This window comes from Panthera uncia (genome assembly GCF_023721935.1).
Source record: "Panthera uncia isolate 11264 chromosome A1 unlocalized genomic scaffold, Puncia_PCG_1.0 HiC_scaffold_17, whole genome shotgun sequence".
Classification (NCBI taxonomy): domain Eukaryota; kingdom Metazoa; phylum Chordata; class Mammalia; order Carnivora; family Felidae; genus Panthera; species Panthera uncia.
Window position 1 is genome coordinate 44,410,544 of NW_026057577.1, and position 25,013 is coordinate 44,435,556.

A 25,013-nucleotide genomic window follows, 5' to 3' on the forward strand; every position below is an offset into this window, starting at 1 on the left:
CCCGGACCATCCCACCCACTCTTTTAGTAACACACTTACCATCACAAGTGGCCTCACTGGGATGTTCTCTTGTGAAGTCCCTGGTGGGGGGTCATTCCATTCTGGAAATTTTATAGCATCTTTTTGGTATGTAGGCTTCTTTGGATATGGTTTCAGGGGTGAGGAAGGAGGAAATCTAAAAACCAAGAAGGAAATCTCTATTATTTCAGTCAATGGGAGACACAGATATTTTAACAACAGCCCCCATTTCTTCTGTCCTTGAGAATTTATGTAATAATTCCAAACTTCAGATAATGGAATTCTCACTATCAATCAGAGTATGAATGCTCAAATTATTACACATGGCTCACTAGGCCCAACATACGACTTTTTTCAAAATTCATTCATTATGTCTACTAGAAAACATTTATGAAGAAAAACAGGAATCAAACCTGTGACACATTATTAAATAAATAAATAAAATTTGTTCTCTTATCAAATGATTTTCACGAATAAAGATGTTCTTAATGGACTGCTGGAGCAAGCCAGTTCTTTCACCCAGCTGGAAATCCTTAGTACCTCACAACTCTCTGAAATGTCTAGGTGGTACGTATGCAAAAGAAAATATGGACCAATGAATGCTCAGCGCTACTTGCTGAGGAAGAGCATATCAGCACAAGAATCTTTTACCCTAATGTTCATTTTTATAACTATTTCAAAAGAAGATTAATCAATCCTCTTTCCCTTGAATATGGAACACTTCACAGTGAGATGGAAGCCTCAGTCCTGGAGGAGGTGAAAGCTGCCCAGTGTCCTTCTGCCTTTTGATCCCCTCCTCTGTCCCCATACCGCCAAGTCACTGGCAACATCACTCCTTGGACCAACACAGAGAAGCCTAAATACGCTAACTCTCCTTAAATCAGTCTAGGCCATACCTGATAAACAACAACAGAAAGGTAACTAAATACATACTTTCCTCAGAGTAACTGTTCTTGTTAGTTTGTTAGAAAAAGACAGGCTGCAGGACATTGAAAAGGTAACACAAGATCTCTAGTTCTTCATGTTGACATGGAAGTCAGTAGGTAGTTTACTTTTCATTTATTTAAGCCAAAATAAAGGTTTAAAATCTTATTCATGATACCTGTAGGAAAAATAATCCAAATAAACTAGAAAGATCTTATTCCTAAGGCAAATGAAGACAGAAATAGTTTTCAAATGCCTATAGTTTACCAAAAAAGTTTGTACTGAGGTGAATCAGAAGAATCACAAGTAATAAGCACTATGAAGCAACATTTCAAAAATAGTCACAATAGACTTGAAAGGGATGGCTAGAGGCACCTGGGTGACTCAGTTGGTTAAGCGTCCAACTTTGGCTCAGGTCATAATCTTGTAGTCCTGGGTTTGAGCCCTGAGTCCGGCTCTGTGCTAACAGCTCAGAGCCTGGAGCCTGCTTCGGATTCTGTGTCTCCCCCTCTCAATGCCCCACTTGCACGCTCTCTCTCAAAAAAAATAAATAAATAAACATTAAAAAAAAAAGTGATGGCTAATGAAGATAAGTTTCATCTTCTCTGAAAAAAAATATGCAATGACTATGCTTTATTTGAAAAGTCAATGAGAAAAAAATGAAATCATTAAATCAAATTAAAGATAAATAAACTGAAAGCTTAAATTTTTTAATCAAGTTAAAATACAGGCATTTTCAAACAATTCCAAAATATAAATTAAATCTCTAAAGCCCATAAAAGTTACTCTACTTCTTTTTTTTAATGTTTTATTTATTTTTGAGAGATAGAAAGACAGAGTGCGAGCAGGGTAGAAGCAGACAGAGAAGGACACAGAATCCGAAGCAGGCTCTAGGCTCTTAGCTGTCAGCACAAAGCCAGATGCACGACTTAAACCCACGAACAGTGAGATCATGACCCGAGCCAAAGTTGGACACTTAACTGCTTGAGCCACACAGTTGCCCCTACTCCTTAAGTAAAGGCTGGCTTTTACTTAAGCCAGCTTATTTCTAAGAAGCCAACAATCGTAACACAAGTCCTACTGCCAACATACAGCACGTAGGCACACACTCAGGTACACATAAACACTCTCACATTCAAACACACATGTGGTGTAGCAAATTGTCTCCAGGGAATTCGGAGATCACCCACTTCTCAGTTCTTTACAAATTAAACACCATCCCGGGGTGCCTGGACGGCTCAGTCGGTTAGGCGTCCGACTTCAGGTCAGGTCATGACCTCACAATTCATGAGTTCAAGCCCCACATCAGGCTCTCTGCTGTCAGTGCAGAGCCCACTTTGGATACTCTCCTCTCTTTCTCTCTCTGCTCCTCCCCCCACTCTCTCTCTCTCACACATCCTCTCTCAAAAATAAACATTAAAAAAAATTTAAACACCATCCCTACTCCCACCCCACCACTAACACCCACTGCTTATCCCCCCAACTCTGTCAACTAAAGTTGTGAAAACTTGACCTGTGCTCCAGCCCTAGTTCTCTCCGGAACAGTCTTTGTGTCCTCTGGAAAATAACAGTGTCTATAAGTTTATTCATTTGTCAAACAAAGGGATTAAATTGGATGATCCATAAATGTCCTCCTGGGTTCAAAATGCGTTTCTTGTATTCCCACACCCTGAAACAAGTAATAGCTTCCAAAACCCACAGCAGCAGTTCCTAAGTGGAGAACTGTGAATGAAGTGATACCAGGGAGTCACTTTCTGCCTTTGCCCTGAGAAGATGCCCTGGGAAGATCAATAACAGATGTGGTGTCTTTGTAGCCACCTGGCCAGAGATGAAATGCAGAAGAGCTCCCTCTCATAGACTGTTTTTATTGTGTGTATTGAAAGTTTTCCATTTAATTCTAACACTTTAATCATGTCTTCTCAGGCTTCAAAGGCTGTCACAGATGATCTAATCCAACTGTCACGTTCTTTACTTATGGAAATCAAGGCCCAAAAGAGGAAAGCAACTTATTAAAAGACTCACAACTAACTGGCCATGCGAACAAACCATCTTGCACAAAAGATGTGTAAGCCCTTTAATAAGGACATCACAAAACTTTATTGAAAGACATTAATGAAGTAAATTGATAGATGTATCATATTGGTAAATAAGATTCAATATCAATATTCAACAGCAAAATGGCAATGTAAATATTCCTCATGAAGACATACACTTACAGAGAAATTCTAATTAGAATATAAAGTTTTTTATGAAATATGATAAACTGATTCTAAGTTTACATGGAAATGCAAGAGGCCAAAAACAATCAAAACATTCTTAAAGAAGAAAAACAAAGTGAGGAGACTTACCCTACCAGCTATCAAGGCTAATTAAGATAGTATGGTAGGGTTATACTGATGGCATTAGACTATGGATTCTCAGCCTCAGCATTATTGACGTTTGGGGCTGGATAATCTTGTGTGGAGAGCTATCCTGTGTACCAAAGGTTGTTTAGCAGCATCCCTGGCCTCCACCCACTAGATGCTAGTAGCACACCCTCCCAAGTGTGACAACCAAAAATATTTCCAGACATTGTCCCCAGCAAAATGGCCCCCAGTGGAAAATCATGGGCCCAGATAATCTAAAACAAACATACACACTTATTTAGAAACCTGGTTTATGGCAGACCAGACATTACAGATCAGTGAGAATGTATGGACTGCTCAATAAAGAGTTCTGGTCCAAGAGTTTCACACATGGGAAACGTGAAATTGCACCCCTGCTGTAGACTGCACCTCCAAAGATATTTTACAAAGGCACTTCCCTCCCACATCCTTCTCTGCAAGTGGTATTGCCACCACTCTATCAAGAGGCAGAGTGTGTTTCTCTACTCTTTTGGTTCTGGGTGAGACTCCCTCCAAGGACTTTGGTAACTAGGATGGCAAGAGCAAGAGGGTGCCAGTTCTACAGCCTGTATTTGCTTCAGATCATTAAGAAATAAATTTTATACTTCAAGTGTGAAAAAAGGGAGGGGGGGGTGCCAGTTCTGGGCATTAGCCTTAAAATGGCCTGGAATGCCCTTCCTGCCTCTAAGAGCTTCCACTCTTCTTCCCAAGCTCCCTCATATAGACTAGCCATCATGTAAAGAAGGGGGAGTACTCTGAGACCAGAATACTGCGAGGCACCTAAGCATCAAAAAGAGGTCCTAGAAGATGAGACACTGCATGGAAAGAAACTTGAGGTCAAGTATATGGCAGTTCCAGACTTGTGCATGCAGAGGTCATCATGGAGGTCCATTTTCCAGCCTCAGCAGTCCCAGCCAATGTCCAGCTAAGACTTCCCAAACTCCTGACTCACAAAATTATGTAAAAACAACAACTGTCTTAAGCCACTGTGTTTGGGCATAGTTTTGTTACACAACAACAGATAAGCTGAACAGAAATTTATTTATATCAGAACAGGCAGTCAGTGGACCTCTGAAGAGCCTCAGGGAGACTTGTTACAGGAACGTGGAAGGGCTGTGAGAAGGCTGAGGTTGGAGGTATAGGAAAGACCCATGTTGCCTAGTGGCAACAATTCCAGTCAAAATTGTCCCCTGCAGTGACATGGAAAATACGAAAGGTGGATTTGGATAAGGAGTTTTCCAAGATGAATGTTGAAAGTGCCAACCAGTCTCTTTCAGTCTTGATAACCAGGTATGGATGGACAAAGATAAACTAAAGAAGGACCACTTCAAATTTTAAGCAGAATTTAAAGGAAACATAAAAGAGCTATGACTTGATTCATAAACAAAACTATTTCTCATCCCCAGTCTCTCTCAACAAAAGGTTCTCAAAGTAAAATGGCCTTACAACCAATATCAAATTCAACATGTTTCTAGTAAGACATGGTCCTTGGGTAGTTGCATGCATGGCTATAAAAGACTTTTACTATAACCTTAAAAAGATTTAAGGCAGTACCTTATAGATCATCTTGGTTAAAGTTAGAGTTTAAGAATCTTGAAGGTGTTATATCATGGCAGACTTATAAGTAGCCCAGGTAGAAAAGAGCCTGTTTCAAAGACACTTGTGTGACTTTTGTCTAATGGAATAAATCAAAATAAAATTCACAGAAAAGCCACAGCACTTTTAAGACACTAATACTAGCAGAATCACCATCCACTTGGACTAAAAAGTGAACAGTTCAAAATGCAAAAAAAACAGTCAAGAATCTCAAGCTTCTGTAAGCAGGAAGTTTATCAGAAAGTTATTTCACTGCAAACATGAGCCATTTTTTATGGAAAAGGAAAAAGGACTACGTGTGCAGAGACAAGACTCTAGGGGGAAGAGCCAGGAACCATGTACCATCACTCACAGGAAGCAGAACTGGGCCCTAATCAAGGAATGGCAGACACATGTTCAACTGCATTTTAGAAGTGCTATGGGCTAACATTGTTTTATGTGATGCCATAATGGGACAAATTTAGAGAGTCATGATGCAGAGGATGAATGCAGTTTGCCAATGAATGCCATTGTGGCCAAAGTGTATTTTGCAAGAATGGCCACAACAGTATTGCCCATCCTTCCCCAATGTGACTCTTCTCCAGTGTGACTCTTCCTCAGTGTAACTTTGATGAGGTCAAATATTCAACAGGATGAGATGATTTCTCTACCTCTTTGAATGTGAACAGGCCCTTTGGCTGCTTTGACAAATAGAATATGGCAGAAGTGACACTTTGCTGATTCCAGGAATAGACCTTACCTAGCTGGCAGTTTCCTCTTTTAGCCTATTGTAAATTTCCTCTTTTAGCCTATTGCAAGCAATACTTGCTCTTGGGATGCTCATTCTTGGGACATAACCTCTTGGAAGCCAGCCACCATATAAGAATAGTGACCACCCTAACACCATCATGTCATGAAAAGTATAACCCATGTGAAGATGCCCGATACAATCAAATCTCATGAGAAAAGAGAGAGGGGCCAAGAAGCACAAAGGCACCAACCACAACTCTGAGCAGAGAAAGAAGTCTTCTTGGAAGTGAATTGTGCAGCCCAACTGATGCTTTATGGGTAATGGGCAAACTGCCAGATGTGCTCTTGCTCAATTCTTGACACAAAATTATGAGCAGAATAAAATGCTTAAAGCCACTAATGTTTGAGAAAGGTTGTTTCTCAGAATGAGAATACCAGAACAATCCCAAATTCACACCATGAATAAAAATCATAGGTAAAAACCTTAAAATTTAGAATACAATATAAGAAAATATCTCTCTGACTTTCAGTAATAAAAGGACTCTTGTTAAGCAAGATACAAAAACCATAAAGTAAATGGGGCACCTGGGTGATTTAGTCGGTTGAGCACCCGACTTGGGCTCAGGTCATGATCTCATGGCTCGTGAGGTCGAGTCCCATGTTGGGCTCTGTGCTGACAGCTCAGAGCCTAGAGCCTGCTTCAGATTCTGTCTCCCATTCTCTCTGCCCCTCCCCTGCTTGTGCTCGCCACCACCCCCATCTCTGTCTCAAAAATAAATAAATATTTTAAAAACTTTAAAACAATATAAACTATTAAAAAAAGATTGACACATTCACTTACATTAAAATAAAAAAAGTTCTGCTTATCAAGACACAATAAAATGAAAAAAAGGAGATCTTTGCAATCCAAATAATTGACAAAATAATTGACAAAAATTATATCAATCCAAATAATTGACAAAAAGGATTAATATCCAAAATATACTTTTTTTTTTAACTCCTAAAAACATATAAGAAAAAAAAATCCTATAGAAAAAGGGCAAACACATGAACCAGGCATTTCCAGATGTGGAACCAGGAATGATGAATAAACATATAAAAGACACTTGATCCATCAATAATCAAATAATATCACAACAAGACAGCATTTCATACTTACCAGATTGGCAAAAGATCAAGTCAGTCAATATCAAATGTTTTCTACTACTGGATAAAACTTAGCATAGCCGCTATGCTATGTTGGCATTACCTAGTAAAGGTGAACAAATATGCAGTATCTTCTAAACTAATTTCACTCTATGTAACTCTGGTTAGCCTAAAGAAACTCTTACACATGTACAAAAGGAGACAAGTCCATAAATGTTCATGGCAGCACTGCTTATAAAAGCAAAAAACTGGAAGCAACCCAAATCTCATTGGAAAAGGAAGAGATAAATGGATTGTGGTATACTGATAAAATATAAAGTAGCTGAGAAAATTCCTTAACTATAATTAAATACACCAACATGGATGAATCTCAAAAATCATGAGAACTAAAAGTCAGAAAAGAGTACATACTGTTTGATATCTGTTATATAAATTTCAAAGTAGAGAAAAATATTTCAGGAGCCAAAACGATCCAAGGATAAGTGTTAAAACAATAGAGAGAAGCAAAGAAATGATTAACACATAAGGCAGGATAGTGATGATCTCTTGGAGAAGAAAATGCAAATTGTCAGTGAACAGGTGTTTACTATTCTTATATAAACCATTCAGATAGTTTATACACTCACCTATGGCATATATTTTAAATACAACTGACAACATTTAAAAAGAGCAGAGCTCCCTCCAGTGGGTTATACTGGTCTTTGCTTTTAAAATTCTAAATTTAATTCTAGCATTATGATCATGGATTCCAAAATTATAGTCTCTTAGAAATGATCTAGTTGTACACTGAATAAAATGAGACCAGAAAAGGAATCAGCACCAGCTAATCATCCAACACAACAACAATCCAGGTCTTACCTGTATTGCCAAATTTTGGTTGGAAAAAAAGCAGTTAAAAATAAACCATTCTGGGGTGCCTAGGTGGCTCAGTTGGTTGAGCATCCAATTCTTGATTTGGGTTCAGGTCATGATTCCAGAGTCATGGTATCAAGCCTTGCATCGTGTTCTGTGCTGAGCATAGAGCCTGCTTCAGATTCTCTTTCTCTCTCTCTCTCTCTCTCTCTCTCTCTCTCTCCCTCACCCCCTCCCCCTCTCCCTCTCTCCCTCTCTCCTTCTGCCTCACTCCCCAGCTCATGCATCTGTCTCACTAAAAATAAAATAAATAGTAATAAACTATCCCAGAACTTAATATATTTTGACAAATTTACTTAAAACAAATTAGAATTTATTAACTAATCAATCAATTAAAATATTCTAGGGCATCTAAACTGCAAGGAGAACATAGTTTATAAATCTTAATAAATTTGAGTCATAAATGACACAAAGCACTAACAAAGTTCTTCCCATTACATATGCTAAAATTGTTTCTTTAGCATCAGCAGAAATTTGCAGCATCTACAGCTTTTGCCAGCTTGCCTCTTTGCCTTAGTCACCTAAGCCTCTGTACAAGAAAAGCCAGGCAGAAAGTGATTATAGGAGCTGACCTCTCTGAGACTGTGGTTTCCAAGAAACCCATGCATTAGGCAAACCGGTAGCAATCTGCTGGGCTCCAATGTGCTCTGTACCCATTCAATGTATTGTTCAGGACCAGTAGTAGTATATAGTACAGTATTGTGTAAATGCTGAAAAAACGTAAATGACTATATTTCACAAAAACTGCTTAAAGGTGTATCAGAAACATAAAGTAACTGAGGGAATGAGAATAAAAGATGAAGCTGGAACAGTTGCCAAACTAAGGAAGCCATGAACTCTGAGATCAGAAATCGTTTCTTATTCCATATGAATAAAGATTCCATTATGAGTAAAGGATCAAATAAGATTTTTTTAAGGAAGGGAGAAATGTGATCTGGTCTGAAAGACACTCTTACCTTATTAGCAATAACTATTTAGAAAATGAATTCCATTTACAACAGAAGAAAATATAATATCTATAACTTAAAGAAATGTGTGAGATCTACAAAGAAAGTCACCACTATTTACAATAGCAGCAAAAAACATGAACTACTTAGATCTAAATCTAACAAAACTTGTGCAGCATAAGTACATGCACAGCAACAAAGCACGGCTGAGAAATTAAAGACCTAAATGAACTGAGAGCTATGCTATGTTCATGATTTGGAGGGCTCAATTTTGTTAATTTGTCAAATTCCCCGAATTGATCTATAGAGTCCATACAATATCATTAAAAATTTTGACGAAATTTTTATAGAAATGCACAAGGAGAGTCTAAAATTTATGTGGACAAGCAAAAGAACTAGAATAGTCAAAATAATTTTGAAAAATAACAAAGTTGGAGGACTTACACTAACTGATTTTGAGAGTTATTATATGTCTGCAGTAATCAAGACTGTTGTACTGGAGATAAGCTGGACATACAGGACAGTGGAACAATATATAAATTAAGTCACAGGACTTAATATGATGTTATGTCCCATATCCGCAAGAGTACACGGCCCAGGATCAAGGAGTGGAAGTAAGAAGAGCCCTACTGACCATCCCTCCCAGTGACCCATCCCCACAACTCTTGGTTCTGCAGTTAGAGGTCCTGTTCCCAAAAGAGAAACAAGTATTCCTGCCAGGAGACATAGCAAGTACACTTTAGACTCCTTGCAGCAAGGAGCAGAGACAAGAAGAGGGGCTGCTGTCATGGTAGGGGTAACTGATCCTGACCAGCAGGAGGAGGGTGGGCTGCCCTTCACCTGTGGGGGCAAGAACACCTTGTTATATGGAAACCAATTTGACAATAAATTTCATATATTGAAAAAAAAAAAAAGAACAAAAAAAGAACACCTATGGCACCTATTGGTACTTCCTTGTCCCACTGTAACTGTACATGGGTATGGACAGAAACATCAGCCTGAGAAGTGTATGGTTGTCAAAGGTCCAGACACTTTCAGGAATGAACTTTGGGGTCACACTATGAGGTAACACACCCAAAGCTTGTCAAGGTGATAGCTGAGGGTGAGGAACTTTACAGTGGCAAGAGAAGAAGAAAGAGGATGAGGACCAGCTGTAGCCCTAAGACCAGCTGTGGCAACAAGGGATATATTCTTCTCAGTAATTTCCATCTCCTGCATGTCGTCTCAGGAGGAAAGTCCCATGCCCACGCAAAGAGAAGCAGATGTGTGCAGCACAAGTGATTGACTATGCCAGCCATGGAGGTGCACGGTCCCTACCTCCCTTCAAGAGGCCAACAGCCTCCAAGACAGTCCCCAGGCTCCAACCGCTGTGCCTTTCAGGCTTTGCCACAATGCTTCCAGCACCTCAGTGAGTACACGGTGGGTATTGGAGCTGGGCCAATTCAACCAGAAGACATAGGACTCCTCTAGAAAGAAACTATTGTCCAAGGACTCCCCATCAACCTGGCCAAGACTTTCTCAGAACTGCACCCTATCATCTTAGGTCCTTCCTGCCCAATTCTTTCCCCTCTGCTTTCCCAGAGATCAGACCTGCATCAGAGTCCCAGCCCCTTGCTCCCTTCCCCCTTCAACCATTCCAGACAGGCCCCAAATACTAGCATTAATTTCCTTTCACATCTAGCCCCATCATGGCATCTCCTTCTCTTCTCAGAGACTTGAACTAACAGACTCAGGCCTGTCTCACTCCAGTGTGTTTGTTACAGTCCTTCCATTACTGACTTCACAATTATACTTAACTGCAGCTCACTTGATGTGGGAAAAGACTGAGCCACTCAGACTCAGGAACAGGTGGAGTGATTATTGCTTAACTTCTCAGTTTAAAGGGACCTTATTAACCTTTGAATTTCTTTCTCAATGAATACTAGGCATTGTGTCAGGTGTGAGGGACACAGATAACAGCAAATTCTTTCACAGCCTTATCTTCCACCACACCCTTCCTAATAACACCCTCCACATTCTTATATCCTTCAAGCTCACTTGTGATGACCACTTTTATAAGCAATTCCCTCCACCCTGATTGACCCTCTCCCTTGCCTGGCAAACACCCACGGACACATCAAGACTGAACCCAAGCATCACTTCTGGGCAAAATATTCTCTGACGTACACAAGCAAAGTTGATTCCTCAGTCCTCCTATAACACACCCTAATCATGGCATCTGTGATAATGAATTCAGATTTATCAGTCTTCCTAACTAAAATGGAACTCTTTGAAGCATGGGTCATGCATCCAAAGTGTTTAGCACTGTGCCTGGCATAAAGTAGGTACTCCTAGATGCCTGAGAAGAGTAAGGGAAGCAAAAAGAGGACAGCAACAAGCAGCACACCTGAGGATCTAACTAACAAGGACCGTAACAAACAAGGACCAACACCAAAAAGAACCCAGAAGTATTTTGCAAGTGGTGAAATGCTGACTGGACACCAGTTGCATAAAAACACTGAAACAGGGGCACCTGAGTGGCTCAGTCGGTTGAGCATCTGACTCCAGCTCAGGTCTTGATGTCACAGTTCATGGTTCAAACCCCATGTCAGGCTCGGTACTGACAGTGAAGAGCCTGCTTGCTCAGCAGCTCGCACATGAACTCTCAAAATAAATAAACATTAAAAAACAAAAACGGTGAAACAGACTATGCTTTCTGACACTCCCATAAAACACCTGTCAGGCCTCTCCCACTGCTAGTTTGCAGGCTTATCAAATTCAGAGAGTGGCCTGCCCCACCCTTCCACAGCCCTCACAAGTCCTCTCTTACAGCCTGCACCTCAAGGCAAGTTCCCACTCTTCTCAGAAACTTCTGGCCTGGGGTTAACTGAGAAAAACTGATGGATCCCCATGGGATCATTTTGTTTTGAGGTCAGAGTATTTAAGAACTACTCCTGGGGCGCCTGGGTGGCTCAGTTGGCTAAGCATCCAACTCTTCATTTCGGCTCCGGTCATGATCTCATGGTTCATGGGTTCAAGCCCCACATCGGGCTCTGTGCAGATGGCATGAAGCCTGCTTGCTATTCTGTCTCCCTTTCTCTCTCCCTCCCCCTCTCCCTCCCCTGCTCGCTCTCGATCTATCTCTCTCTCAAAAATAAATAAACAAACATTAAAAAAAAAAGTTTAAAAAAAAGAACTCCTGTTCAATCTACCTTCTCTGGCCAAAATACCTTTCTCTTCCTCTAAGGGGAGCGTTCAGTAGGTTATGTTCACTGATTTTTCTGGATTCTCTACTGATGAAACTCCATTCTCTATTAATTATAGTCACGAGGCATCATGAATTCATAGGAAAGAAACTTGGGTAAGGATTAAAGGAAAAAAGAATTAAAGACCAAGTGGGTGAAACAAATACAAAGTGAAGGGAAAAAGAAACATGACACAAAACATGAAACACAAGAATATGACCACACATGAATGGCCAGGGTAGAAAGATAAAACATAGGTTCGAAATTAACCTGAGGTAATCACCAAAAAGCCTAAAAATGAGGATGCCACAAAAGTTTATCAGTAACCAGTAGATGCTTTTCATAAGTCAAGACAGTCTATTCAATACTCTGTTTAACACACCTACTTTCCCTGGCACATTTTACATCCAAAGAGGGCAGCGATAATGTAACCTCAGGATGAGCTGAGCCTGGTATAGAACTGTCTGCCCCAGGGCAGAGATCAGCTTACGGCTTATTTTTAGTGGAACCAGCTTACAGCTTATTTTTAGTGGATTCTGCTCCTGCACCTCAGGGACTGCCAGGGTCCTCAGGTGGAATCCATCCCCACAGCTTGGGACAGACTGCACTGCTGCTTACCTTTTGGGCAGTCTATATACACACCATAATCATGGCACTGTTTCCTCTGCCCAAAACAATTCCCCAGTTTTGCTCCTTCAACAGGCACTGCCTGTCGTATCAGTTTGAGTTGTTGGTTGCAAAAACCAATTCTGACTAATTTAACCAGACACAAAAAAATTGAAAATATCCAAGTAGGTTACAAAATCAATAGGAGGGAGAGCTGGAGAACTAGCATCAGAAAGGGGGAAAAAAAGTGCTAGGGAGAAAGGAAGCCACAGCAGCACACAGAGCAGGAACCACAAGGGACAGTCTAGTGAGAGAGCGACGGCTGACACCATGGCCTCTGCATGCCTTTGCCTCTATGTGCTCTGCCCTTGCTCCTGCAGGCCACCACTGCTGTCACAAGAAATTCTAAGCTGTCCCTTCCCCTTCACATCTCTCACTTGACATTCAAAGTCGCTAGGTAGGAGTGTATCAACCGCCAAGGGCAGGACAGGTCCCTGAACCCTAACTGCTGAAAGACGGAGAATCTCACCTACCTCGGCTTCTACAAGGAAGACAGGGCTCTGCCTCCCTCCAAGGCTCACAAAAACAGGGAATCTCACAAAACAGAAAAGGAGCTTAAAATGTTTGGCAGCAAAAAAGGTGAAATGTCCAGTATATGTTTTTTATCAGTACCCCACAACTATGACATGGAAACCTGGACATTCATTCTTGACTTTTATGGGAGGAGTGGGACAGAGACTCTGAGATACTCATCCAGCTCCAGAGGGTCTAAGCTCCCAGAGACTTTATATAGGAAAAATCCTAAAGATTTAGATGTTCACTAACCGCAGATGTATTTGAAGAACTGCAAGGACTTACAGATTGACAGGTGCCTTGACAAAGGTAAGAGTTAGACTCCAGACCTCAATAAAAGAAAATGCTAAACATCAGTAAAGATTCTAAATGCAAAGGGGTGAAGGGAGAGATCCAAGACGGCAGCATGGGAAGACCCCGAACTCACCTCATCCCAGAGACAAACGGAATCTACACCTACATGTACAGCAATTGCTCCTAAAGAACTGAGGGTCAGTGAACAGCTTCTGCACACCCAAGGATAGAGGGACCACACAGAGAACGGGCAGGAGAGACAGAGACAAGGTGATGATGAGAACACCACCCCCCCCACACACACACTATAAACTGCAGAAGGAAGGGATAGCAACAGAGGGCCCTCAGCAGATTTGCACAACCTGGGGCACAGCAAAAATAGCAGTTTCAAGGGCAACTAGACTTTGAGTGGAAGAATCCCGTTTACTAACCCTAGAGCACCCACGGAACAGTGCGGGAAGTGCTGAAACTCTCTCGAAGGCTGGAGATGCCAGTGAGGGTCATGTTTTTGTTCCTCCCCTATCTTGACAGAGGGAGGCAGGGCCAAGGCATTCTAGCCAGCCTGCTGCCTCAGCAAGCGCAGGGTCCCTGGCCCACACCAGCTCCAGCCATGCTGCCAAGGTGGCCACCCCACCCACCCCTGTCCCAGCTCCACCCAGCCCAACAAGGGCTACCACATGGTCCACTCTGGGAAACCTCCCGGCCCATGCCTCCTCTAGCTCCAGCCATCCCACCTGCATGTCCCCTCTGCAGGGTCCTCCACCCAGCTCCAGCTCCAGCTGCACACAGCCAGCCCAAACCACCTCATTCACAGAAACATACACACAAAGTGTATATGAGGAGACAGAAGAATATACTCCAAACGAATTAACAAAACCTCTGAAAAAGAACTAAATACAACAGTGATAAGCAATCTACCTGATAAAGAGTTCAAAGTAATGCTCATAAAGATGTTCACCAGACTGGAGAGAAGAATGATTGAACTTAGTGAGAACTTCAACAAAGTGATAAAATATAAACAAGAACCACCAGAGCTGAAGAACGCAATAACTGAAATAAAAAACACACTGGAGGGAAGAGCAGATTAAAGGATGCAAATGAACGAATCAGCATTCTGGAACATGGGGTAAGAGAGAACACCCAAGCTGAAGAGCAAAAAGAAAACAGAATTTTAAAAACTGATGATAATAGGTTAAGGGACCTCTGGGACCACATCACATTAAGGGACCTCTGGTACAACAAGCATACTAACATTCACATTATAAGGGTCCCAGAAGGAGAAGACAGACAGAAAGGCACAGAAACTTATTTGAAGAAAAGTTCCCTAACCTGGGGAAAGAAATGGCCATCCAGGTCCCAATAAGACACCTAATAATTAAAATGCCCAAAATTAAAAATAAAAAGAGAATCTTAACAGGAGCAACAGAAAAATAGCAATGAAGCCCTTAAACAATGTGGGGGTTAGGAGCAATGACACCCCACTCACTGCCCTCATGCACCCCAAACCCAAGTCTAATTTTGACTCTCCCAAAACTTAACTACGAATAGCCTACCAGTGACCAGAGCCTTGCCGATGAACATAAACAGTCAATTAACATATATTTTGTGTATTATATGTCATATACTATATTCCTACAATAAAGTAAGCTAGAGAAAAGAAAATGTTATTGAGAAAATCATAAAGAAAAAATACATTTATAATTCTGTACTGCAAAACATCCACGTATAAGTAGACCCATGCAGTCAAACCCTGTGTTGTTCAAGGGTCAGCTGTGGTTATAAACAACAGAAACTCCCTAAGGCTGTCAATTCATTTTTCAGCAGAAACTGTGTAGGCCACACAGGAGTGGCATAATATATTCAAAGGGCTGAAAGGAAAACACCTATAACCAAGTTACTCAGCCTAGTAAGGTTATCATTCAAAATTGAAGGAGAGATAAAGAATTTCCCAGACAAACAAAAGTTAAAGGAGTTTATCACCATTAAAGCAGACTTACAAGAAATGTTAAAGGAACTGCTTTAAGTAGAAAAGGCAATAAGTATAAGGCAATTCTGAAATGAGAAAAATACACAGGTGGGAGAATATAAATGTCGGTTTTTAGAATGTGTTCAAACTTAAGTGACCATAGACTTAATACAGACTGCTATATATTTAGGATATTATAAATAAACCTCAAAACAGCCAAAAACCAAAAAGAATAAAATACCTAGAAATAAATTTAACCAAGGGAGTAAAAGACACACTCTAAAAACTCTAAGAAACTGATGAAAGAAATTGAAGACAACAGAAACAAATGAAAAGATATATCATGCTCATGGATTGGAAGGTAATATGGTTAAAATGTTGAGAGGCACCTGGGTGGCTCAGTCAGTTAAGCGTCCAACTCTCAGTTTCAGCTCAGGTCATGATCTTATGGTTTCATGAGTTCGAGCACCACACATCAGGCTCTGCACTGGCAATGGGGAGCCTGCTTGGAATTCTCTCTCTCTCTCTCTCTCTGCCCCTCCCCTACTCAAGCTGTCTCTGTTTCTCTGAAAATAAATAAATAAACTTTAAAAAAATTTTTTTTAATTTTTTTTTTAATCTTTATTTATTTTTGAGAGAGAGACAGAGTGTGAGCAGGGGAGGAGCTGAGGGGAGGGAGACACAGAATCAGAAGCAGGCTCCAGGCCCTGAACTGTCAGCACAGAGCCTGATGTGGGGCCCGAACTCATGAACTGTGAGATCATGACCTGAGCTGAAGTCAGACGCTTAACCGACTGACCAATCGAGGTGCCCCTAAAATAAAAATTTTTTAAAGGTTGATACTATCCAAAGCAATCTACAGGTTTAATGCAATCTCTATTAAAATTCCAATGATAATTTTCACAGGACTAGATAGAACAACTAATCCTAAATTTTGTATGGAACCACAAAACACTCTGAAGAGTCAAAGCAATCTAGAGAAAGAAGAACAAAGCTGGAAGTATCACAAACCCAGATTTCAAACTATACTGCAAAGTTATAGTAATCAAAACAGTATGGTACTAGCATGAAAATAGACATGTAGATGAAAAGAAGAGGAAAGACAGCCCAGGAATAAACCCAAGCCTATAGGGTCAACTAATAGACAACAGAGGAGGCAAGAACATACAATGGGGAAAAAGGTGGTCTTTTCAATTAACAGTGCTGGGAAAACTGGACAGCTACATGTGAAAAGAATGAAACTGAACCACTTTCTTACACCATACACAAAAATAAACTCAAAATGGATTAAAGTCCCAGTAATTTCCTAGATATTGCCCTTAGCAACATATTTATGCCTCCTCGGGCAAGGGAAACAAAAAATAAATAAATAAACTTTTGAGACTACATCAAACTGAAAAGCTTTTGCACAACAAAGGAAACCATCAACAGAACAAACAGGCCACCCACTAAGTAGGGGCAGATATTTGCAAATGATGCATCTGATTGGGGGTTAATACCCAAAATATATAAAGAACTACAACTCAGTAGCAAAACCCCCAAATAATCCAACTAAAAATGGGGAAAGGACTTGAAGAGACATTTTCCCAAAGACATAACCAGTGTCCAAAAGACACATGGAAAGATGCTCAACATCACTAATCACCAGAGAAATGTAAATCAAAACCATGAGATACCACCTCACACCAGTCAGAATGGCTAGAAACAAAAAGACAAGAAACAGCAAGGGTTGGAAAGATGTGGAGAAAAGGGAGCCCTTGTGCAGTGTTGGTGGAAATGTAAGCTGGTGCAGCCACTGTGGAAATCCACATGAAGGTATCTCAAAAAATTAAAAAGAAACACCGTATGACCCAGTAATTCCATATTAGGGTATTCACCTGAAGGAAACAAAAACACTAATTTAAAAAGATATATGCACCTCTATGTTTATAGCAGAAGTATTTACAATGGCCAAGATATGGAAGGAGCCCAACTGTCCATCAACTGTCAAATGGATAAAGAAGATGAAAGAGAGAGAGGAAGGAAGGAAGGAAGGAAGGAAGGAAGGAAGGAAGGAAGGAAGGATGGATTTCCAGTTATAAAAAAGAATGAAATCTTGTCATTCACAACAACATAGGTGGGCCCAAGGAGTATTATGCTAAGTGAAATAAATCAGACCGAGAAAGACAAATACCATATGATTTCACTTACACACGGAATCTAAAAACAAAACAAATGAACAATAACAACAACAAAAACAGACTCATAAAGACGAAGAACAAATTGGTGTTTGCTGGAGGGGAGAGGGGAGAGAAATTGGTAAAACAGGCAAAGAGATTAAGAGGTACAAAATTCCAGTTATAAAGTAAATAAGTCATGAATAAAAAGTACAGAAGAAATATAATCAATAATATTGTAATAACTCTGTATGGTGACGGAGAATAACTATACTAATCGTGGTAAGCATTTTGTAATGTATATAACTGTTCATCACTATGTCATACACCTGAAACTAACATAATACTATATGTCAACTATACTTCGATTAAAAATAAATTTTAAAAGTTAAAGTCTGCTCCACAACCACATATTTAAGAAACTGCACCAAATTTATCCCTATGACTTCCTGACCTTAAATTTCTCCAGTCAGGCCATTCTCCTCTCTCCTCTCCTAGGAAAGCCCACTTAGACATTTCTGAACAATAGCCTCAGTCTTGCTATCCTCGTCACTTGAAATACCCTCTCTCTTCTCATTAACCAGATCCCACCACATTCTTGGGACCCAGGTTGAAGTCCTCCACCTCCTGCTCCATGAGATCTCAAAACACTCCCACAGCAAGTGGGTCACAAACACAAATCCTGCAGTGGCCAGGCAGACAACATCACCATGATACAGTGCGGTATAATGAAAGGGAATGGTGGCAAGAATATCAAGTGCAGTGGGTTTGCCCCAACTAAAGACTTTCAGGTTTCTTAAGACACTGTGAAAAGCTCAGAATTATTAGGAGCCTCTGGGGAAAGGAACTGGGTAGCTGGAGGAGAGAGGTGGAATGGAGATTTTTTCATTGCAAATACTCTATTATACTTTGTAAATTTTGAACTACATTAAAGTATTATCTTCCCAAAATACCCAAAATTGGGGGGAAAAAAAAAAAAACGAAAACATTTTAATCACTAAAAACACTATGCCAGTGAGACAAAACAGATGTGTCAGTCCAAGGGCTATCAGTGTAACACCTCTAATTTATTACTTGTTCTGGTTCATTTTGGTTAATTAATTAAATAACACCCTGTTTCTGCTACTTATCTTTTTCATATATGTATACTCTATCTCTCCAGAGGATGCCAAGTTAGGGAGGAAATGAATCATGTCATATTGCATTAGAATGACAAACATGTGGGAAAACTACTGAATATTTGGAATCATAAACATTTAGAATTTTAAAAGTCCTTAAAGATCTAGGTTATCACGTCATTTTATTTATTTTTCTGTTCATTCTTTTTATTTATATATATAAAATTTATTGTCAAATTGGTTTCCATAAACACCCAGTGCTCATCCCCAACAGGTGCCCTCCTCAATGCCCATCACCCACTTTCCCCTCTCCCCCACCCCCCATCAACCCTCGGTTTGTTCTCAGTATTTAAGAGTCTCTTATGGTTTGTCTCCTTCCCCCTCTGTAACTTTCTTTTTTCCCCTTCCCCTCCCCCATGGTCTTAAGTTTCTCAGGATCCACATAAGAGTGAACACATATGGTATCTGTGTTTCTCTGCCTGACTTATTTCACTTAGCATAATACTCTCCAGTTCCATCCATGTTGCTACAAATGGCCAGATTTCCTTCTTTCTCATTGCCAAGTAGTATTCCATTGTATATATAAACCACAACTTCTTTATCCATTCATCAGTTGATGGACATTTAGCTCTTTCCATAATTTGGCTATTGTTGAAAGTGCTGCTATCAACATTGGGGTACAAGTGCCCCTATGCATCAGCACTCCTGTGTCCCTTGGGTAAATTCCTAGCAGTGCTATTGCTGGGTCATAGGGTAGATTTATTTTTAATTTTTTGAGGAACCTCCACACTGTTTTCCAGAGCAGCTGTACCAGTTTGCATCCCCACCAACAGTGCAAGAGGGTTCCCGTTTCTCCACATCCTTGCCAGCATCTATAGTCTCCTGATTTGTTCTTTTTAGCCACTCTGACCAGCATGAGATGGTATCTCAGTGTGGTTTAGATTTGTATTTCCCTGATGAGGAGTGACATTGAGCATCTTTTCATGTGCCTGTTGGCCATCTGGATATCTTCTTTAGAGAAGTGTTTATTCGTGTTTTCTGCCCATTTCTTCACTGGCTTATTTGTTTTTTGGATGTTTTTTGGAGTTTGGTGAGTTCTTTATAGATTTTGGATACTAGCCTTTTATCCAATACGTCATTTGCAAATACCTTTTCCCATTCCATTGGTTGCCTTTTAGTTTTCTTGACTGTTTCCTTTGCAGTGCAGAAGCTTTTTATCTTCATGAGGTCCCAATAGTTCATTTTTGCTTTTAATTCCCTTGCCTTTGGAGATGTGTCGAGTAAGAAATTGCTGCAGCTAAGGTCAGAGAGGTTTTTTCCTGCTTTTGCCTCTAGGGTTTTGATGGTTTCCTGTCTCACAGTCAGGTCCTTCATCCATGTTGAGTTTGTTTTTGTGAATGGTGTAACAAAGTGGTCTAGTTTCAACTTTCTGCATGTTGCTGTCCAGTTCTCCCAGCACCATTTGTTAAAGAGACTGTCTTTTTTCCATTGGATATTCTTTCCTGCTTTGTCAAAGATTAGTTGGCCATACATTTGTGGGTCCAATTCTGGAGTCTCTATTCTATTCCATTGGTCTATGTGTCTGTTTATGTGCCAATACCATACTGTCTTGATGATTATAGCTTTGTAGTAGAGGCTAAAGTCTGGGATTGTGATGCCTCCCACTTTGGTCATCTTCTTCAATATTACTTTGGCTATTCGGGGTCTTTTGTGGTTCCATACAAATTGTAGGATTGCTTGTTCTAGCTTCGAGAAGAATGCTGGTGCAATTTTGATTGGGATTGCACTGAATGTGTAGATTGGGTAGTATTGACATTTTAACAATATTTATACTTCCAATCCATGACCATGAATATTTTTCCATGTTCCATGTGCACTCGAGAAGAAAGTACATTCTGTTGCGTTGGGATGCAGAGTTCTAAATATATGTCAAGTCCATCTGATCCAGTGTATCATTCAGGGCCCTTGTTTCTTTATTGATCCTGTGTCTAGATGATCTACCCATTGTTGTAAGTGGGGTATTAAAGTCCCCTGCAATGATCACATTCTTATCAATAAGGTTGCTTATGTTTGTGATTGTTTTATATATTTGGGGGCTTTCAATTCAGTGCATAGACATTTATAATTGTTAGCTCTTCCTTATGGGTAGACCCTGTAATTATTATATAATGCCCTTCTTCATCTCTTGTTACAGCCTTTAATTTAAAGTCTAGTTTGTCTGGTATAACTATGGCTACTCCAGCTTTCTTTTGACTTCCAGTACCATGATAGATAGTTCTCCATCCCCTCACTTTCAATCTGAAGGTATCCTCAGGTCTAAAATTAGTCTCTTGTAGACAGCAAATAGACGGGTCTTGTTTTTTTTTTTTTTTTTATCCATTCTGATACCCTATGTCTTTTGGTTGGAGCATTTAGTCCATTTACATTCAGTGTTATTATCGAAAGATACAGGTTTAGAGTCATTGTGATGTCTGTAGGTTTCATGCTTGTAGTGATGTCTCTGCTACTTTGTGGTCCTTGCAACATTTCACTCACTGAGTCCCCCTTAGGACCTCTTGTAGGGCTGGTTTAGGGGTGATGAATTCCTTCAGTTTTTGTTTGTTTGGGAAAACCTTTATCTCTCCCTCTACTCTGAATGACAGACTTGCTGGGTAAAGGATTCTTGGCTGCATATTTTTTTCTGTTCATCACATTGAAGATTTCCTGCCATTCCTTTCTGGCCTGCCAAGTTTCAGTACATAGGTCTGCTACTACCCTTATGTGTCTACCTTTGTATGTTAAGGCGCATTTATCCCTGACTGCTTTCAGAATTTTCTCTTCATCCTTGTATTTTGCCACTTTCACTATGATATGTCATGCAGAAGATCGATTCAAGTTACGTCTGAAGGGAGTTCTCTGTGCCTCTTGGATTTCAATGCCTTTTTCCTTCCCCAGATCAGGGAAGTTCTCAGCTATGATTTGTTCAAGTACACCTTCAGCCCCTTTCTCTCTCTTCATCTTCTGGAATTCTTATTATACGGATATTGTTCCATTTGATTGCATCACTTAGTTCTCTAATTCTCCCCCTCGTACTCCTGGATTTTTTTTTTAATCTCTTTTTCTCAGCTTCCTTTTTTCCCATAATTTTATCTTCTAATTCACCTATTCTCACCTCTGCCTTTTCAATCCGCACTGTGGCCACCTCCATTTTATCTTGCACCTCATTTGCAGCATTTTTTAATTTATTATGATTATTTTTTAGTCCCTTGATCTCTGTAGCAATAGATTCTCTGCTGTACTCTATGCTTTTTTCAAGCCCAGCAATTAATTTTATGACTATTATTCTAAATCCTTGTTCAGTTATATTGCTTAAATCAGTTTTGATCAATTCATTAGCTGTGGCTACTTCCTGGAATTTCTTTTGAGGAGTATTCTTCCGTTTCGTCACTTGGGCTAGTTTTCTGTCCCTTACTCATTTTAAAAACTTGTTGTGTGCTCTGCACCTATGAGCACTGCTATATTAAAGGAGGGTCATACACTGTCCAGGGCCTGGCCCTTCAGGAGGTGTTTTTTTGCAGACTGTTACTTGCTTTCTGTTATTGTGACTTTGGTTATTTTATTACCGTACTCATAGTGATATTTTGGACCCTCCACCAGGTGTGCTTTGATTTGTTCCTTGCAGTAGCCGTATCTTTTTTCCAGCTTTCCCATTTTTTTCCTGGTAGATTCAGTCTCTTTTCCTCCCAGGCTCTGATGTTCAAAGTCCTTTGGCTTCTGCACTTCTTTGTTTGAGAGACACAGGAAGTATGGACCCCCTACTTCTCCCCCATGTTGGCCCCTCCAATTATGACAGGACAAGGACCCAGGATTTGATGAAAAGAATAAAAACAAAAGAAAAACAAAATCACACACACATTTTGAGCTTACTATGAGAATACAGGATGCCCACTAGAGGGAGCCATAGTCCATTAACTTGAAGGTGAGGTCCGTAAAAGTGTTCCCTTCAAATGGATAATGAAAAAATTTTCCCAGGGCCACAGGATGTGACTAAAGAGCCATGGACCTAAACAATTCAAATTTATTTCTCCAGAGGTACAAACGGAGATCTTCAAATCTCCAGCATTAAAAAAAATGTTATTAGCATACAGTAAAATTGATGTGGTTTTTTTTTGGTCCACAATTCTATCAATTTTAATACATGTATACATTTGTACAACCACCACAATCAGGAAACAGAACAGTTCCATTTTTCCCAAGAACTCACTCCTCTGATTTTACAGTCACATCTCCCCCCAACACACACAGTGGCATTCCATTTTATAGATGTAAAATGTTTATCCACTCACCCACTGAAGAACATCTGGTTTGTTTTCAGCTCCTGGCAATTACTATAGAGCTGCTATCAATATTCATACAAGTTTTTGTGTGAAAATAAGTTTTCATTTTTCTAGGGTAAATGCCCAAGCATGGGAATACTGAGTTATACAGTACATAGAGGTTCAACTCTAAAAGAAAATGCCAAACTTCTCTCCACGGTGATAACCAATCCAAGCTTCCTACCACCAGTAGAGCAGATTTCCAACTGCTCTGCATCCTCTCTAGCACTTGATATTGTCAGTATTTTTATTTTAACCATTCCCATAAATATGTAGTAGTATCTTATCCAGGTTTAATTTGCATCTCCCTAATACTAATCATAAAAATCATTTTAGGCATCAGTAGCTCTTGAGTTATCTTTGGTGAAATGTTCATTTAAGTGTTCTGTTCATTTTTTAATTGGGTTGTTTGTCTTCTTACTGTTGAGTTTTTTAAGTTCTTTATATATTCTTGATACCAGTCCATTGTCATATATATGGCTTGCAAAGTCTCTCCCCATCTGTACCTTGTCTCCTCAGCCTCTTAATAGCGTCTTTCACAGAGCAAAGGTTTTTAATTTTGATGAAGTCCAAATTATCATGTTTTTTTTTTCTTTTATGAATCATGCTTTTGGTGTCATGTCTAAGAACTCTTTACCTAACCCCAAGGCATAAATAGCTTCTCTGGTTTCTCTAAATTTTTCCTAGTTTTACATTTAAATCTATGATTCACTTTTAATTAACTTTTGCATAAAGTACACAGTTTACATTTGAGGTTCATTTTTTTAATATAGAGGATATATATCTAATTGTTCTAACACCATTTGCTGAAAAGACTACTCTTTTTTCCTTTAAACTGCTTTTACGCTTCTGTCAAAAACCAAGTGGCCAAGTTTGTGTGTGATTCTGGGCCACCAATTCTGTGCCAGTAATCTAAGCATCCATTCCTTCACCAACACCACAGTCTCCATTACTGTAGCTTTATGTAATAAGTCTTAAAACTGGGCAGCATGAGTCTTGCTTTTTTTTGTAAATTAAGAATGTGGAAGTAACATTATTCAATAGAGCTGGCAATATCTACCTAACAAATTCTAGTTTCAAATTAAAATCAGTATTTTGGAAATAGGACAGGAAAAAAAGCAAATATGAAGGAAAGGGAACAGAAAGAATACAGGAAACAAAGAGAAAGAAGTAGGAACATGAGAGAGACACACATAAAGAGGTAGAAACAAAGGAAGAGAAAAAGGGGACAGGGAGAGGTGGGAAAATAGAGGAAGTGGTTCCCTACACATCAGATCTCAACCACTAAAGCTGAGCCAAGCAAATTCCTATCTGTGAACACCAAACACCTTCCCACTTACACGATCCACCAGAGCTAGCATCAGTAATGAGAACAGGTCAAGGGCCAGGTATCTCACCAGACCAGGAACCTCATCCTCCTAAAAATCTACAGTAGGACAAACACTTTTCTCATTAAATCATTCAAAACAAGCAATTATCATAATATCGACTTCAATTTTTATATGACCCATTACATTAGTCTTAAATACTCCTATATAACTGCCTGTTCACATAAATAAACGGACACATTTGATGATCAGCATGAACTTTCCTTAACTAGAACACTCCTGGTGTTTGGTTTAGATATTTCAAAGAGAAACATCCTTGGTTCTCTTTGGATGAACTATCCACCCTGTCCACCTCCCAGGGTCTCCATGAAGATCAAAGGAGATCATGGAAGGGAAATTGCTTCATAAACTGAAATTTTTCATACAAATATATATCAATGCCTCTCCTCATTAGAGGTATAGGACGAGGAAACTTTGTCAGACACAGATGAAAGCATCTGGCTTAACTACATAGACCCTTTAGTGAAATCTAAAATGGTCTTTAGTAGCAGCAAATTCAGAATTCTTTCCAGACAATGGCATTATTAACAAGAAGGATGTGGTTCAGTAACTAGCTCTGGGCAGTTCTCTGCAACATCTCTGACAATGATGGACATTCAGATATTGGGATCTTGCTTTCCTTTCTTGCACGCTAAAATTCACTACTTCCTTCTATTTTCTATACTTACATCTTTGAT

At 39.8% G+C, this 25,013-nt stretch overlaps 1 protein-coding gene across 2 annotated transcripts in view; it reads right to left on the minus strand.

The window, feature by feature from the left end:
* Positions 1-25,013, minus strand: part of DEPDC1B (DEP domain containing 1B) — an 85,719-nt gene that overhangs the window by 49,541 nt on the left and 11,165 nt on the right. For both annotated transcript variants that reach the window (XM_049648547.1, XM_049648549.1), the window contains one exon: positions 40-175. In XM_049648547.1, the coding sequence (XP_049504504.1) occupies positions 40-175 (136 nt within the window). The remainder of the gene's footprint in view (positions 1-39; positions 176-25,013) is intronic.